Source organism: Drosophila biarmipes, chromosome 3L (assembly GCF_025231255.1).
Source record: "Drosophila biarmipes strain raj3 chromosome 3L, RU_DBia_V1.1, whole genome shotgun sequence".
In the NCBI taxonomy this organism is placed as follows: domain Eukaryota; kingdom Metazoa; phylum Arthropoda; class Insecta; order Diptera; family Drosophilidae; genus Drosophila; species Drosophila biarmipes.
Genome location: NC_066613.1, coordinates 7,401,170 through 7,416,157, shown reverse-complemented (window position 1 = coordinate 7,416,157; position 14,988 = coordinate 7,401,170). Strand labels below are relative to the sequence as shown.

Below are 14,988 nucleotides of genomic sequence, written 5' to 3'. Positions count from 1 at the left end.
AATTAATAGCATTACGTTGAAGCAATAAAATGTTGTACTTAATCAGTAATATTACTAGAATGAGTAATCAAGTTTTAATTCAAAAGTATACCTTACAAATCAGGAACTATTTTGTGTTTTTTTATACTATTTGGATTATATGGTAAAAATAATTTGATAATCTATAAAACATTTTAATTCTATTATATGTGATTGCATTTAATTCAAATGTATTTAATTGTAAAAAAGAAAATTGTGCTATCCTCCATGACTCCTCGGGTTTTCTGTTCTCTGGGATTCTTTAAACTTTTTAAAAATTCTCATAACATATCAAACGAACCTCTCTGCTTCGCTGGCCTTTTGTCTATAGGCGCACATTACCATTTCCATTTTGCACTCCCGTTCCATTTTGTGGATTTTTCTTTTTCATTTTGCATTTTCATTTTCGTCTTCTTTGGGCTTTGTTTTCCTTTTTTGGGGTTTTTCCTGCAGACCTCTTGACAAACTGCAGACATGGCCAATGTGCAATTCGCATCGACGTCCGCATCCGCACCGTGGAATGCCCCGACTGCGTACGGTGGAATGCTGCGAAGTAATTTTAATGGCTGGCACCTTGCGCATTTCCCGTCGCAGTGTTGCGAAACCCAATTGCATTTAAATTGCTCGCTAATCAAAGCCTTGGCAAGTCATTTGCATTTTTCGGCCCACCGTACTGCGATGGCGATGCTGAGGATGATAATGGCGCCCGGCGATTCCGACGATTCCGCTTCGCTCCGTGCCATTGTGCAGGCCCTGCATTGTCCGCCGCTGGTCCTGTTTTGGTCCTGGTCCAAGGACCCTTCTCCGCACAGGAGTCTGCATCCAGGAGCCCCGACGACGTCTGGCCGCAAATCGATGCGCAAATTTTTACAACGCTCTGCGGTTAGCAGTCGCTGCCTCGGTTTGTCAACTGGAGTGTTTTTATTTCAGCAAGGTATCTTAGCTGAGGCATAAAAGTTAAAAGTCCAGTAGCAGTGGCAATAAATTGGACTCAAAAACTAAAAAATTTTTATATTACAAGCTAACTTGTAATAAATAACATAATAATATCCTGAATAAATATGTTTTATAAGTATCATCGTTTAAACGAATACGAAATTTGAATTAAGTATTTGAGTTCCACCTTACATGCAATGCAAATTTATATTTCACTAAAATTATTTTAGACATTTTTAACCCTCAACCTTCTAGGAAATGGATAAAAAGAGGTCCTATTTAAATTTCTCATAAACGTGCTATTTGCGTTCAATTAATAATATTATTCTTGAAAGGTGTTATAAAGTTCCTGGAAAACACTGCACCCAGTATTTTCCTTTTAAAAAAATACGAAAAACACTAAGAGAATGCGTATTTGTAAATGTTTTATTGGCCTCTTTGTGTATTGGGTTTTTCAGGGTGTTAAAGTTTTCGTTTTGTGAAACATTTCCCGGCTGTTTCCTTTTCTTGTTTTTTAATATAACGTGTTTCCCTTGGTCGCTTCTCGTCTGGGATCGAGGCTTCGCCGCTGCCGCCGTTTGCTGCTGCTTGGCCATTCATTTTTAATTTTTATTAAAATATTTATGCAAATATTGAACATATGCCGGATTCGGTGCCTGCCTGCTGTGCCCGCGCCCAGCGGCTTTAATATTGAAATTTTATCTGGTGTGCAAAAATCAAAAGCTATTTAATTAGTTGAAAGTGTGATACTCCCCGTCTCCACCTCCTCTGACGTGATGTTTTCGGGGCGGTGGCAGTCTCCATCGACACTTGACTGTTAATTAATGCATGAGCTTCGCTCCACGATGCCAGACGACAGTCGATCCCGGTTGTCCAGCTGTCTATCCGTCGGATTCAGATAGGGATGAATATCGAGAAGAAGCTGGCGATACTAGTCGGCATAAGTATTTTGACGAAACAAAATCTAAATATAAATTAACTTAATTCTTGTAAGCTTTGGCATTAATGGAAAGGTAATTTAAACATTTTATTCTTTTTTAACCCATTCAGTACTTATTAAATTAAATTATTACAAATGTGTGGCAAAATCTACCTTTCAAACTTTTTTCCTCGTCTTAAAAACTTAAATTTTCTTTGTTTGTATTATTTTCTGAATGTGACAATGTCGGAAAGAATTTGTATGGACAAGAGAAAGATATGGCTCAAATGCATCTTCCTAAACAATTTAAAAACTCACAAAAAATATGAGCAAAATGATTTTAGAAAAATTATGTATGTAGCTACTATTATTTTTGTTTGAAAAGCTTTTTGCATAAAAATATTAAAGTTTTCAAGACGAGGGAATAAAATGTTGATTCTGAAACAGTTGTGTTCTCCACTCCTTGTAAAGTAGATGTATATATTTTTAAAAATTATTTCCAACTTCGATTCGATATTATATCGAAGTGCAATGCCATCGCTAGTTCCTACTGCCGCTGCTGCATGCGCAATTAATTTCATATAAGTTTATTGTCGCCTCTCGACTGCAACCGCCAGCCCCGGAACCCTTACAGCTCCCACCCGACAAATGCAATTGCGGGCAGCACAGGAAGATTCAATGGGGCTGGGAGGCTGGGGGTGGTAACAAATGGACTTAATTACGTGCGCGGAAATCAAGCATTTTCTACAAATTTACGCTCTGCCACGCCCATGACCGGTTGCACAACCACCTCCGTCCGCCCCTCGGGTGCGGTTTACAATTCTCTTTTCTCGCCGCTTCGGTTTGTTTGTATTTCAAATTAATCATACGCCCTGGTCCACGCAGTTGACGAACTCGGCACCGGTGTTAAATGCTGCGGAAATAAATCTGATCGGTTCCGAAATTGATTTCGGTCTTTCGTGAAATGTGCAGATAGGTAACAAATATACATTTTTTAATTTTAGTTTTTTTAGTTTTAGTTAAACATTTTTTTATTTTGCAAATGACACAAGTCTTTTTGCCTTTCTTTGACTTCAATACGTTATAGTTATTTTAAATTTCTTATTACAAATTTGCAAATCCTGAAAATTATTACCCCTTATTTAAGCATATTTCTATAAGACTTTATAAAGATAAGATCAATTAAAAATGTTTAGAAAAAACAAAATCATGTAATACATCCTTATAATAAATGCCGTAAATATGAATATCTGTAACCAAATTAATTAAAGATCCCAAACTAAAGTATCATTCTTGTATATAATTAGCAGAGAAATCCATTTAAAAATTTAACTGCAGTACTTTAATCGTTAATTATTAACTGAAATACCTATGGGAATATACATTTGTGGAACACAATTCCCAGGCAACCCCTACAAAGCCTCCATCCCACTTGACCCTTGACACAGGCCTCTGACTGCCACCAGCCCGTCCTCTGACGTGTGTGTAGAGTTGTAAATGATCCAGACAACTGCCAATTTGCGCATCAATTGTTGAATAAAACATGATAATCATAATAAACCAGAACGGAATGGGAGCGCCCCGGACAAATAAAAAACACGCATGTACATATAAAATAAATAAATTGCGAGAAAAATAAAATAGTAGACGGTGGTCGGTGGTCTGGTCCCGAGTCCAGTCATCATGCATAAATGAAATGCGAATCAAAGCGATACCCAATTGAAATGGCCAATGACCAAAGCCAATATACTCGTAGGTCTGCTACGCAAAATTAAGGATCGGGATGGGGAGGGTGTCCTTTGAAGGGCTGTGCCCAGTGCGAATAAATAAATGTAATTGAAGGCAATTATAGATGTTCGATTCGAATTAAAGCTTGGTTTTGTAATGGGAAGGTGGGTACTAAAGTGTTAAGGCACTTAAGGCATGGCGGCTAAATTGAGATTGGTATTAAGAAGCTTAAAATATTAATATTATTTTGACATTCATTAAGTTGCTAGTGATACTGTTGAATGCTTGTGGGCATTAAAGTTGAAATATACACAAGCACAGTATTTAAAATCGATAAACGATTTCTTTTACTGGCTATTCCCGAAGAACCTTCAATAAAACCGGAAATAAAATAGACGCAGAACTCATTTTGATAAATAGCTGGAAAAGTGATATACCCAAGGCCAACCTTCACTAATTCAGACACGAACTTAAACGCAGACACACCCACTCGCCGCCCAATGGCCGTATCCCTTACTGTAAGCCTCTCACCTCCCAACTTTCACCCGCTCTGCATCTATAATTTGAAAAGCAAACTCATAAATATTCAAAAAAGAAAAGGCGGCAACGTCCATCGTCGCATTATTGTGTGTGGTGTGTGTGCGAGTGGGTATCTATGTGTGTTTTATATGATTCGCCCACTACAAGCACGGACACTGGGGCGTGGAAAACAGCCACGCCCAGCCAAAAATGCGATTTTCTTTTTAATATTACCAAAGATGCCAAAAGGAGAGGGAGGAAAATGTGGGCATTACACGGACAAAAATTTTTGGTACCTTTTAAAAAAACTACCAACAATTTTTATTCAAAAACAACGATTGCAGGAGTTTAAAAAACTATATACTCTATTAAAAAAAAATTATCAAAAGTTGATAAGCCTTGAATATAAAGTGGTTGTGGATCATTAATCCCAACGAATTCCCATAGCTTTTGAAAATAGTAGCACTAAGGAGAATTAAGGAGAATCTTACAATTTTATCATTCAAGTTAAGAACTTTATTTTCTTGGCTGTATAAAAGATGACGAGAGTCATTATCTGTGAGTGTGTGTGTCGGGATGAGTGAGTGTTTATGTGTGTGCATGGCTTTTTGAAAAGTCCGAACCATAAAATTGAATAAACCGCATTGAAGCACATTATTTTTTATTAACTGCAGGGTAACCCTCCGAGCGTGGAGAAGGTCCTGCAGAGTGCTAAACCGAAATCCCGAGCAGGTTGTCCTTACGGTCACCGCCTCTGACCCCTGGCCCCGATGTCCTGGCACTCTGTCATGTCCTGTGCTTTTGACCGACGTTTGTCAAATAGTCTTTTGCAATTTACACACTCAAAAACTTTTGTGCGACGCAGGCAGGCAATGGGTTATGTTACGTTGCAAGATACCCATTTGGGGTTACCATTGGAGATGTGAGGACTGTAAGAAATTTGGAAAAACCAATATCAAGAACTTTTAAAACTAAAAACTAAATATAATTAAATTTGTTGGTTTTTGAGATACTTGTGACAAGCGTCTCGAAAACATTCTAAAATACCAAATTAGAGTTCAAATGTGTTGTGTACTACAATATTTTAACATTTTTAACAACATGAGAAATAACTAATAATAGATGTGGAAAATTAATTTAATTAAAGGATGATCTTGTTAAGAAAACATTTTTTTTTAAATTTTATATCAGCATAGTCTAATAGAAATCTGCACCTTTCGTGATCCTGTTCTCCTGAACATCAGTCACGCTGTCATCTCCCATTTTGGGTGCCCATTTTTGGGGATATATCAGCATTGGGTGCAGCGCTTGTTGGTTATGGACCCCAGACCTATGGGTCTCCATTGTGTGTGCCTGTGCGAGTGTCCCTCTCGGCGGAGTGCGTCTGTGTGTGCACTTGCCTTTCAAGCACCTTATTTATAAGCACTTTTAATGGAGTTGGCTTACGGAAAGCGTACGAGTGTGGGTATGCGAGGCCTGGCAGCATATTTCTTGTCTGCGTCCTTCCTCCTCTGTCTGTGTGTGCGCTTCAAAATCTGATTACGATTTTTATATGACACTTTGATATGATTTATTTGGTCATTCAGCTTTTCAAAGGCAGGCCTTCGAGCCGAGGCCACGCCTCGCCGAAAGGGTGTCAATGGCTTTTGGAATATCTGCAGAGGATTTCATTTTTGTTTTTACCCCTCGATGAGCCAAAAAAATGGGGGATGCTATCCGTGGGCAAACGAAAATCAAATACCCTTATTTGTGTTACGGATTCAAAGGTTTGGAAATCAAAACTTCAATGTGTCGTTGCTGACATATGTAATCTTAAGCCACATTGTAGGACCATTATAATATGCTAACGTTTTCAGCTCATCTATATATAAACACAATAAAGGAAATGTTATCATGATCATTATGAAAATTTTACTTTTTAGGGCCAGATCTTCTGTTCAAGATCATGCAAAGGCGAGCAATTCATACCCCTTGAAAGGGTATAAAAAGGAATAATAAAAGGACCTAGTCTGGAGGACCAGCTTCCTACTTGTGCTTATGGCCGGATAATGTGAGGCTTCAGCCAAGTTATTTGCAACTGCTTGTTGTTGCTGTCGGCACTGAGGAGGGGGTGGGGTTGTTACCGAGAGCAGAGGCCCAGGGGACGGGCTGGTGGACCTCCTGTAATTGATGACCTTCGCGATACGTTGTCGTCATCCGTAGATCCTTTTTTCGGCTCTTGCCCCGGGCTCCTTTTCGGTTGTTGGTTGTTATTTTTATGGCAGGGCACTAAAAATTTTCTTTTTTAAATTGAATTTAATGAAAGGCGTGAGCAAAGAGAACGGACGAATGGCAGGAAAAGCCCACGGGCGCACCATATTCAAATGGCATTTTCAAATAAATACGGTCGAGCTGGCCAAAAAGGGATTCCCCTAATCGTTTCCATAAAAAATCTCCCATGAATGGTGCGAGTAAATTTACTTTTACGATCCTAGGGCTATTGAATTATTGGTAAAAACGTATATAAAACGATCCAAGAAATATGCCAGATTTAAGGTCAGAATTTACGACTGAAAGCAAGTAAAATAACGTAAAGAACTACAAAACTATCTAAAAATACAGGAACTAAATTTAACGCTTTTAATTTAATAAATAAATTTGTATGCAAGCAGAAACCTATGAAGTAGTTAAAAAATGAGTTATATTGTGTATGGCAAAATGAACAAATATTTAAAGAAATTGCAAACGAGAAAGTCCTGCCCAAGTCACATCTTTCCGCAATAAATCCTATTGTGTAAGCGAACAACGGAAAAAAGTAAATGAATAAAAATAAATAAAAAATAAATCGCTCGATGCAAAGTCCAAGTGCTTATCCTGGCCATTTTATGGGCCCGTTTCAAACTTTGTTTGCCGGCTGCTATATATATTTTTATTGCATAAAAAGATTTGCTCTCTTTTGGTTTCCCCTCGGTCGACCCCCAGTCCCTCTCCCCGCATCGTTATAATAATTATTGCAGGTATTAAGTCAAGTAGCCGCAAAGAGCCCTCGTTACCCCCGGCTAACCCAATCCGCCCCTTCGAAACGAGGCCCCTGTCCCTGGGACCTTTTTTTCAGTTTGTGGTCACTTTTTCGTTGCCCTTTTCCCAGGCTTTGCATAACAATAATTTCGCTGTGTCTGTCTCTTTCGCTCTGCTCTACAGTACAACTTGGATAAATAAACCGTGCGATGTACAGGTATAAAAAACACGTACCTAAAACACCATCTGATTTCAATGTGGATAAACAAGTGCGCAAAGTATATTGTAGAAGTGTTTTTTTTAAATAAGAAACATAGCAAGCGCAGAACAATAAATAACAATTTTTCTGTAAACCATTTTATATTATTTTACGTCAACTAATACACTGTACACTTTTTAGGTATCGATTTATTTTTATGCTAAAGCAAAAATTAAAAAAATACAAAAGAAATTTGAAAAAATTTAACAATAGAATACGAAATTTGAAAAACAAATGGTTGTACCAAAGATTTCAGACTTGTCTTAGTTATTGAGGCTTCACTGTTCTTGTTCAGATAGTATATGTGGATAGAAACCGCAGCGATTTTCGCGCAACGCGGTTTTTTGCGGCTCACGTTCATCTCCAGGGGACAAAACTAAATTGTGTTTAATTAATTTTTTGTTGCATAATTCGGGGATTTTAGTTTTACGCTGCTGCAAAACGCCGGAAAAATAGCAAACAGTTTGTGGTCGTTGGTGCATCATTGAAAGCAACAAATGTAACACACGTGTAGAATTAACCGTCAGTTGAAAATGTGTTGCGATGATTTATACCACTTTTGAATACAATGGAATGTTTTACCGCTTGGGTAAGGAAGACAGATTTACCTGTAAAATAATTTTAAGTTAAATCTGTTTGTCAGTTTATTTACTAAAAAAATCTTTGCTCTCGAAGTTCCTAAATTCAACTGAAATTTTTAGTTGACTACATGAGTTAACTCCACTAAAGCAATCGAAGTTAGACAGTCTTCGGCCTCCTGGTTTTTGCACTATATGAGGTGGGCAATCGGAGCGCAGAACGCAGGCTGGAATATCCCGGTTGATAATGTATCCTGGCTTGCACACACAAGGACCTCCGCATATCAGAAGGCATTTGCTCTTGCCCTCGTACTCACAAGTTTCTGGACAAGCTGTGGGGCAGTCGACCTGGGTTCCATTTTCGGCGCAATCGATTTCTTCGACGAAGCAATTTGTCACCGAGCAAGTGATCAGTCCTACAAGGGCGATTAATTCCCACTTCCACATTATAATTCCACTCAAGTGAATTTTATCCGAAAGTGATTTCCCACTTTATTACTTTTGCAAAAACGTACCTGATTAAATAATCTATTCTCTAACTACTTTAGTTCCAAACTATAAAATTGAGAATTTCGTTGAGCGTAAAATCGGCCATTTCCATCAGGTATAAAATACAGATCTTTAAGATCTGTACATTCGTCAGTTTATACTTGGTTGGAAAGTACACGGATCTTTTGTGACCTATACTATTTTCACTTATCAAAATTCGAAGACCTAAGAAGCTACCGAAATATTAATATGATTTACTATGCTTCCAATATAAAATATAGAAATCAAGTTATTGTTTAAAGTATTTTGCCTCTTATTGTATATATGTTGTACTGAAGCGTTTAAAATGATCAAGTCGTTAGATCAAGATTTTTTTTTGTGTTAGATCCTTCGGACGCAGTACACAACTGCCAAACTTTTTTAATTACATTTTGTTGCAGATCTCCAAATAAACAATCAAATTGTTGAACGCAGGAGTAACGTGGTGCTAAATTTTATTATCTTTGCTATTTAGTTCCATACGAGGAATTAGTTAGGGTATGTTGATAGAATATTTAAGGCACAGGCTCTTATTTTCTGCCTCAGAAAAGAGAGAGAAATTCTAAAGGTTACGTATAAGAGAATCTTATGGTTAGGCATTAGTATTTTTTTATGTATTAGAAACATTAATTGTTAATTTGGTACATCTGTAACGTGTGGAATTTTCTTGTCTAGAAAATTCTGTTTATATTCTTTTTCATCATCCTTCGTGGAAACTTTTATTTATTTCAATGCCTACCGACTGCGACACATTTTTGTCGCTGAAAACTTTACCTCTTCTTGGCATCGTGTGAGTTTTCTTTAATAAAATTTTAGCCATCCCTTTTGGCTCTGCACTCGTTCTGTGGCCATGTGACACGCACACACTCTGAGGCATAAACCAACACAGACGCGGAACAAGGACACACTCAAATGCAGACAAATATCTTGCACTGTTGGCGGCTGCAGACTGTCATTTGTTTACTTGTGTAAACTTTAATTAAATTCCAAAAAGACGACGACAGCCGCAGCTGGTGCGGAGGTTTCCTTCCCCTTTCCCCATTGAAACCCCATTGCCCCATCCAAAGTGTTGCCACTGCACAATTTTAGGCCCACATTGCATTGCAATTCAGTCTGCCCATCGCCATAATTATGAGCCCAGGATTGACCAACTCCGAGTTCGTACACGTAAAAAATTGGGAACTTTAACAAAGTTTTCTGACAAACTAAAAAATGTCCATAGAAATCGGTATTTTTGAAAAATTTTTTTTTAGCCATTTAACGAGAAGAAATGCTGAAATAAGTTCCAGTGATTTTGAACAGCTGCGGCGGACCCTACCGATGCTAGCCACCTAACGGATTGTCCGGGTACTACTTATGATTCTATAGCCTGTTGAACTTAATTAGTCATGATATTTAAACTAACTACGTGACTGATACCATTCTTAGTATTTATGAAGGTATTATTAAAAAAAAAAAATACTGAAACAGACAGACTTTTACACTACGAGAGCGGCGCTCCGCCGTCTAAGTGTTCATACGGACGGAAAAACTGTTTTGGCTAGATCGACTCGTCTTATTTTCTCTGTGCAGCAACATGCAAGGCACTGTACTAACTTCGGAAACAAAGGGACTTCAAATGCAGAAGGGCAGCCACTTAGGCAACATCTGCCCTTCTTGACAAACCGAGTCCAAATTATTTTAACAATTGTCGATTACAAATGGGAATGTTTTGAGAAGAAAGGTCATTTTAAATTCCCTTTCTATTGCGGACTGATATTTCCCTTATATAATATATTTTTGTGATCTTTAAAAAGGTTTTTTTAAATAATAAATAAGGAATAAATAAAGTAGTACACTAGGGACATAATATAGATTATTTACATAACCTTTCTGAGTATATTTAATATAGAAAGGTTTTTATCTCATATTACACCCGTTTTCTAATGTACATAATAATTTTTTTCCGTTTTCTATTTTTTAAATTTGTAAATTGTTATATAATTTTAGTGTTTTGCTGTCCTATTTCGTTTGAGTACAAATAAAATGAATTACAATTGATAAAATACTAATGTGAAAAATGTTGTTTCCCTAATCCCATCTGCTAAATGAAGGAATGATTTGATTTTTTTGTCTTTTTATCAAGTAGTTTCGGTATATTTTTTTACTTTTTTTTATAAACACAACAAGCAACAGAGACATTTTGCTTGAATGGGTAAAGGCGTTAATACAGATTTTAGGCCAGCAGCTTGGGAGAGTTCAAAGGAAGAAGAGCGACCAAAGTTGGAGTACCTTGTGACCAATAAGAAGACTCCCCCGGTCGAGTTGTACCTGACCGCATTCGCCTCGGCCTGCAGCGCAGAGATCGTGGGCTATCCTTTCGATGTGTGCAAGACGAGGATGCAGATCCAGGGTGAGATGGTCAGCAAGACGGGCTCGGTCGCCAAATACAGAGGCTTGCTGGCCACTGCCATGGGAATCGTCAGAGAGGAGGGTCTGCTAAAGCTTTACGGTGGCATATCCGCCATGATCCTCCGCCACTCACTCTACAGTGGTATCAAAATGCTGACCTACGACTATATGCGCGACAAGATGATCGTGCCCGATAAGGATGGCAACCGCCAGCTCTCGTTTGCGGGCTCCTGCATCAGTGGTGTTGTGGCTGGGGCCACCGCCAGCATACTCACCAATCCCACCGAGCTGATCAAGATCCAGATGCAAATGGAGGGCCAGCGTCGCCTCAAGGGCGAGCCTCCACGAATCCACAACGTCTTCCAGGCCCTGACCTCCGTTTACCGAAAGGGTGGTGTGGTTGGACTCTGGCAGGGAACAGTGCCGCACACATGGCGCTCTGCACTTGTCAGTGTAGGTGGGTTGGTGTAAGCTATTCAACTATGAACTGCAGAAATACAGGATTTCTAAATATCCATCAATAATCTATATTTTCTTAATTTCACATAACGTTCCTTAGAAACCATTTAGAATCATAACATATTTAATGGTTTTTATAACTTTTAACAGCTAGGTATCTATTAAATTAAAACTGGACAAATCCGTAACTAAAACGTATCACTTGTCCTCAAGGCGACGTGAGCTGCTACGATTTGTGCAAGAGGCTTCTGATTGCCGAGCTTGATATGGCGGACAACCGAGAGGTCCAGTTCCTGGCCGCCATAACCGCCGGCTTAGCGGACGCCATTTTGAGTTTGCCAGCGGATGTGGTGAAGTCTCGGATCATGAATCAGCCAACTGATGAGAAAGGCCGTGGCATTCATTACAAGGGCTCCCTGGACTGCTTGAGCAGGCTGGTGAAGGAGGAAGGCTTCTTGTCCTTGTACAAGGGATTTGTTCCCTACTGGATGCGTGTCGGACCGGCCAGCATAGTGTTTTGGATGACCTTTGAGCAAATTAGACGTTTCCGAGGCAGTGAAGGCTACTAGTGAATTGCATTGTTCCCATATTTAAATATTTAATATTAAAAACAGCTCAATTATAATAAATCAATAAGCAACCCTTACAATCTATGTTTATTCCACTGACATTTATACTTGTAAGTCAACGTTAAAATCAAATAAATTATTTAAGAAGGTAAAGAATTCCACGGGTTCTTTGTTCATAATTGTGAACCAAATACTTATATATATATATAAAAAAAAATGTTGAAAAACGCATTTATTGAAAACTTTTAACAGGGGCGGACAAAGTTACGCGTGGCTTATATAAATGTTAAATAATCAGTTTTAATAAGCGTGAAACACCTAGCAACCTTTTTTATTGGTACACCTTTCCTTTCTTTTTAATATTTATAAGCTCTCCAAAACTGCAGCATCATAAAATCCCTGCGTAATTACTACCCTAAAAAATCTGAGCTGAATATGAAACCCTTTTCAAAAATCCTTTTAAATACGTTTTTTGCCGTAGCTGTTGCGTTAATAAAGTGTTGGACAAAGGACAAAAAGTTTACTTCCTGGCTAGACATAATTTTAGGGCACTCTGCACTTGTGTGTGGGATGCCGGCCCTCACCTTCTAAAAAAAGAGCGGAAGAACGTCCACTGGCAGCTGGTGGCAACCCTGGAAAACATTGTCCTTCACAACCCAAATGTAATTTGTCCGGAGAGAAACGGAAAATGCGACAAAGGGCGAAAACTTGTTGGTCTGTGTTGTCCACCGACACACACTGTGACTGGAGGTCATTTTTGTGCATAGTTCATTACGATTGAACGGCCACAAAGGTCCTTATTCCCCAAACATGTGAGCAGGAAAGGTAGCCAAACAGAGCAGGACGGGGCTAGGGAACACAGAAAGAGACGGTGCCTGGCAATGCGACCTGGCAAGGCGAAAGCTTTCTATTTTAAAACACTTATATTTTGTTCTTAAGAGTCGTTCTAATTGGACTGTCGTATGGTCTTGTTAGTCGTTTGTTACGAAGAAAACATAATTTGTTTATTTAATTTAGGGGATTTAGTAAATAATGTCGATTTTGCTTATTACCCCTGAGATTTATTTTGAAAGTTAAATCACTTAGTACAGAAATATTTTAAGTATTTTTAATTCAGGAAAGAAAATGACGAATTTATCTATTGTTCTATGTTGAATACTGCTTATGCGTAAAAAATATTCCTAAAATTGTGTTTTCTTTAAGTGCAAAAGCCTATCAGTACTAAGACTATCCTTTTAAGCACATTTCGTGCACCGGCCAAATGTCATAAAGTTGCATCTTCCACCGGCCACGCCCCCTATTTAGCCGTCTACCCGCCCCTAAATCCGATGGCCAGTATCCTCTGACAACCTGATTAGTTTGGGTGCCAAATGAGGAGAGTGGGTGCTGCTGCTCCTGTTGCTTCTGCGCCGTCCTTTGTCCTCAACGACTATTCTTTTGGGCCATAAACTTTAAACTTGGGAATGCTGGCTAAGGTCGACTGAGGGGATTTCACTTCCTGGCAGCCACACAATGCCCAGTCTATGCCCATTTCCCCCACTTTTGTGTGGGGTTGCCCATTGCTGCTCTGCGACCATTCTGACCGTTAAATGTTGACATTTGTGCATTTCATTGTGTATGACCTTTTGGGCACACAACAGCAACAACAGCGGCGGAAACGGTTGCACAAAGAAAAATCTCTCTTGTGATGGAACATGTTTTCTTTACTCCTTTGTATTATTTGAAATACAGAAAAAAACAAAAAAACCTAGTAATTAACATTACACAAATCGTCATTTCGTCTTCGAAATTAAACAAAACAAACTTGGAGAGAGTTTGTTTTTGTAAGAACGAATAATCAATGATTCAAAAAAAATTTCATCTTTATCTAAAAACTAGTAAACTAAACTCTAAACTAAGTAAAATAAACGTTTAGTATAATGTGCATACAGACTTACAAACACATTGTAATTTAATATTTTTAACATACATAGTGACTCCTGATTTTCTTTGTAGTCCTCTTTTAACCCTTGTGGTGGTAATGAAAACAACCATTTTTATGAAATGAGTTCAAGTATAACCACTAGTTAGTTAGTCATCACATTATAAGTTATGTTCAATAATAATACTAATAAATAATCGGATTATTGAATTACAATTTTTTGAGTGATTCGGTTTTTCTCAGTGTGCCAGCAGTAGCTCAGCTGGAGCAGCCGAAGAAGATGCGGAATGTGGAGCAGAAGTCTGAAAAGGATGCTTCTTCCCCACCATTGTCGTCGCTTGTCTACTCATAAACTAAATGTAAATTCCACCCCTCGGTGCCAACGTGCCACCACTTTTATTGCAGTGTTTCGCTGTCACAACGGTGGAGATACGCCGCTCCTTAGCCCGCTGGTGCCCCCGATCCCTCCGAGCTATATCCTTGGGTCCATGTGTGGCTGCTCGCATTGTTCTCGTTGTTTTTGTCAACAGGCTGCAGTGCAGCAGTGGAAACAGCAGGAGCAACTCGCCTCCTTTGACTCCATTGTCCCTCCGTCTCAATGTCCAACTATCCCACTGTCTGACTGTCTGGTTCGGATGCAGTGGCCATGATATTTGAATTTATAAATCTATAAAACTCCACGGCGGCGGGGATGCCAGGATGTGTGTGCATGGGGCTGAATTAGAAGGAAATGAGAATACGTTTTGTTCAAATGGAACTGGTTCAAAGTGAGGACACCCCAGGGAACTGTTAAACACTTAAAGCGGAACAAAGAGATTCAATCAGTCAGCCAGTTTGGAAGCGGAAAACCCAGGATGCGAGTGCTGGTACGAGGAAATGAAATACAAATATCTAATTAAGTTGAGTGAGAGAACTAAAATCCATTGAACATAGGTCCTTTTCAATTTGATAAATGTGTCATTATTGTGGAAAACTAATTGAAAAGAATTTAAATTAGAAAATAGTAACATTTCCTACACCATGTTACACCAAAGACATGAATATACAAGCTCTTGAAGACAAAACTAGATTTATTTTGGGAAAATCTAACATTTATAAGTCAATCTAATCAAATCAAGCTGACAACCATGTTCTCGATACAAAGATCCACACGTTTTGAATTCAGA

General features: G+C 38.6%; 2 protein-coding genes across 4 annotated transcripts; one reads left to right on the top strand and one right to left on the bottom strand.

The window, feature by feature from the left end:
- Positions 1–8,007: 8,007 nt before the first annotated feature.
- On the bottom strand, positions 8,008–8,456 carry LOC108030511 (accessory gland protein Acp62F). Its single transcript, XM_017103399.2, has one exon. The coding sequence runs from the start codon at positions 8,399–8,401 to the stop codon at positions 8,021–8,023; it is 381 nt and encodes a 126-aa protein (XP_016958888.1). The 5' UTR covers positions 8,402–8,456; the 3' UTR covers positions 8,008–8,020.
- Positions 8,457–10,605: 2,149 nt separating this feature from the next.
- LOC108030531 (mitochondrial uncoupling protein 4) lies at positions 10,606–11,981 on the top strand. 3 transcript variants are annotated; one of them, XM_017103420.3, is made up of 2 exons: positions 10,606–11,330; positions 11,546–11,981. In XM_017103420.3, the coding sequence occupies exons 1-2, from the start codon at positions 10,673–10,675 to the stop codon at positions 11,899–11,901; spliced, it is 1,014 nt and encodes a 337-aa protein (XP_016958909.1). In that variant the 5' UTR covers positions 10,606–10,672; the 3' UTR covers positions 11,902–11,981. The 3 variants fall into 3 exon arrangements, with proteins under 3 accessions (XP_016958909.1, XP_050741942.1, XP_016958911.1); XM_050885985.1 differs by having other exon boundaries at positions 10,606–11,334; positions 11,546–11,740; XM_017103422.3 differs by having other exon boundaries at positions 11,483–11,688.
- The last annotated feature ends 3,007 nt before the right edge of the window (positions 11,982–14,988 follow it).

Coding starts and splice junctions, on each gene's coding strand:
- LOC108030511 (XM_017103399.2), bottom strand. CDS start 8,401: ATGTGGAAGTGGGAATTAATCGCCCTTGTAGGACTGATCACTTGCTCG.
- LOC108030531 (XM_017103420.3), top strand. CDS start 10,673: ATGGGTAAAGGCGTTAATACAGATTTTAGGCCAGCAGCTTGGGAGAGT. Junction 11,331..11,545: donor CTCTGCACTTGTCAGTGTAG/GTGGGTTGGTGT, acceptor CTTGTCCTCAAG/GCGACGTGAGCTGCTACGAT.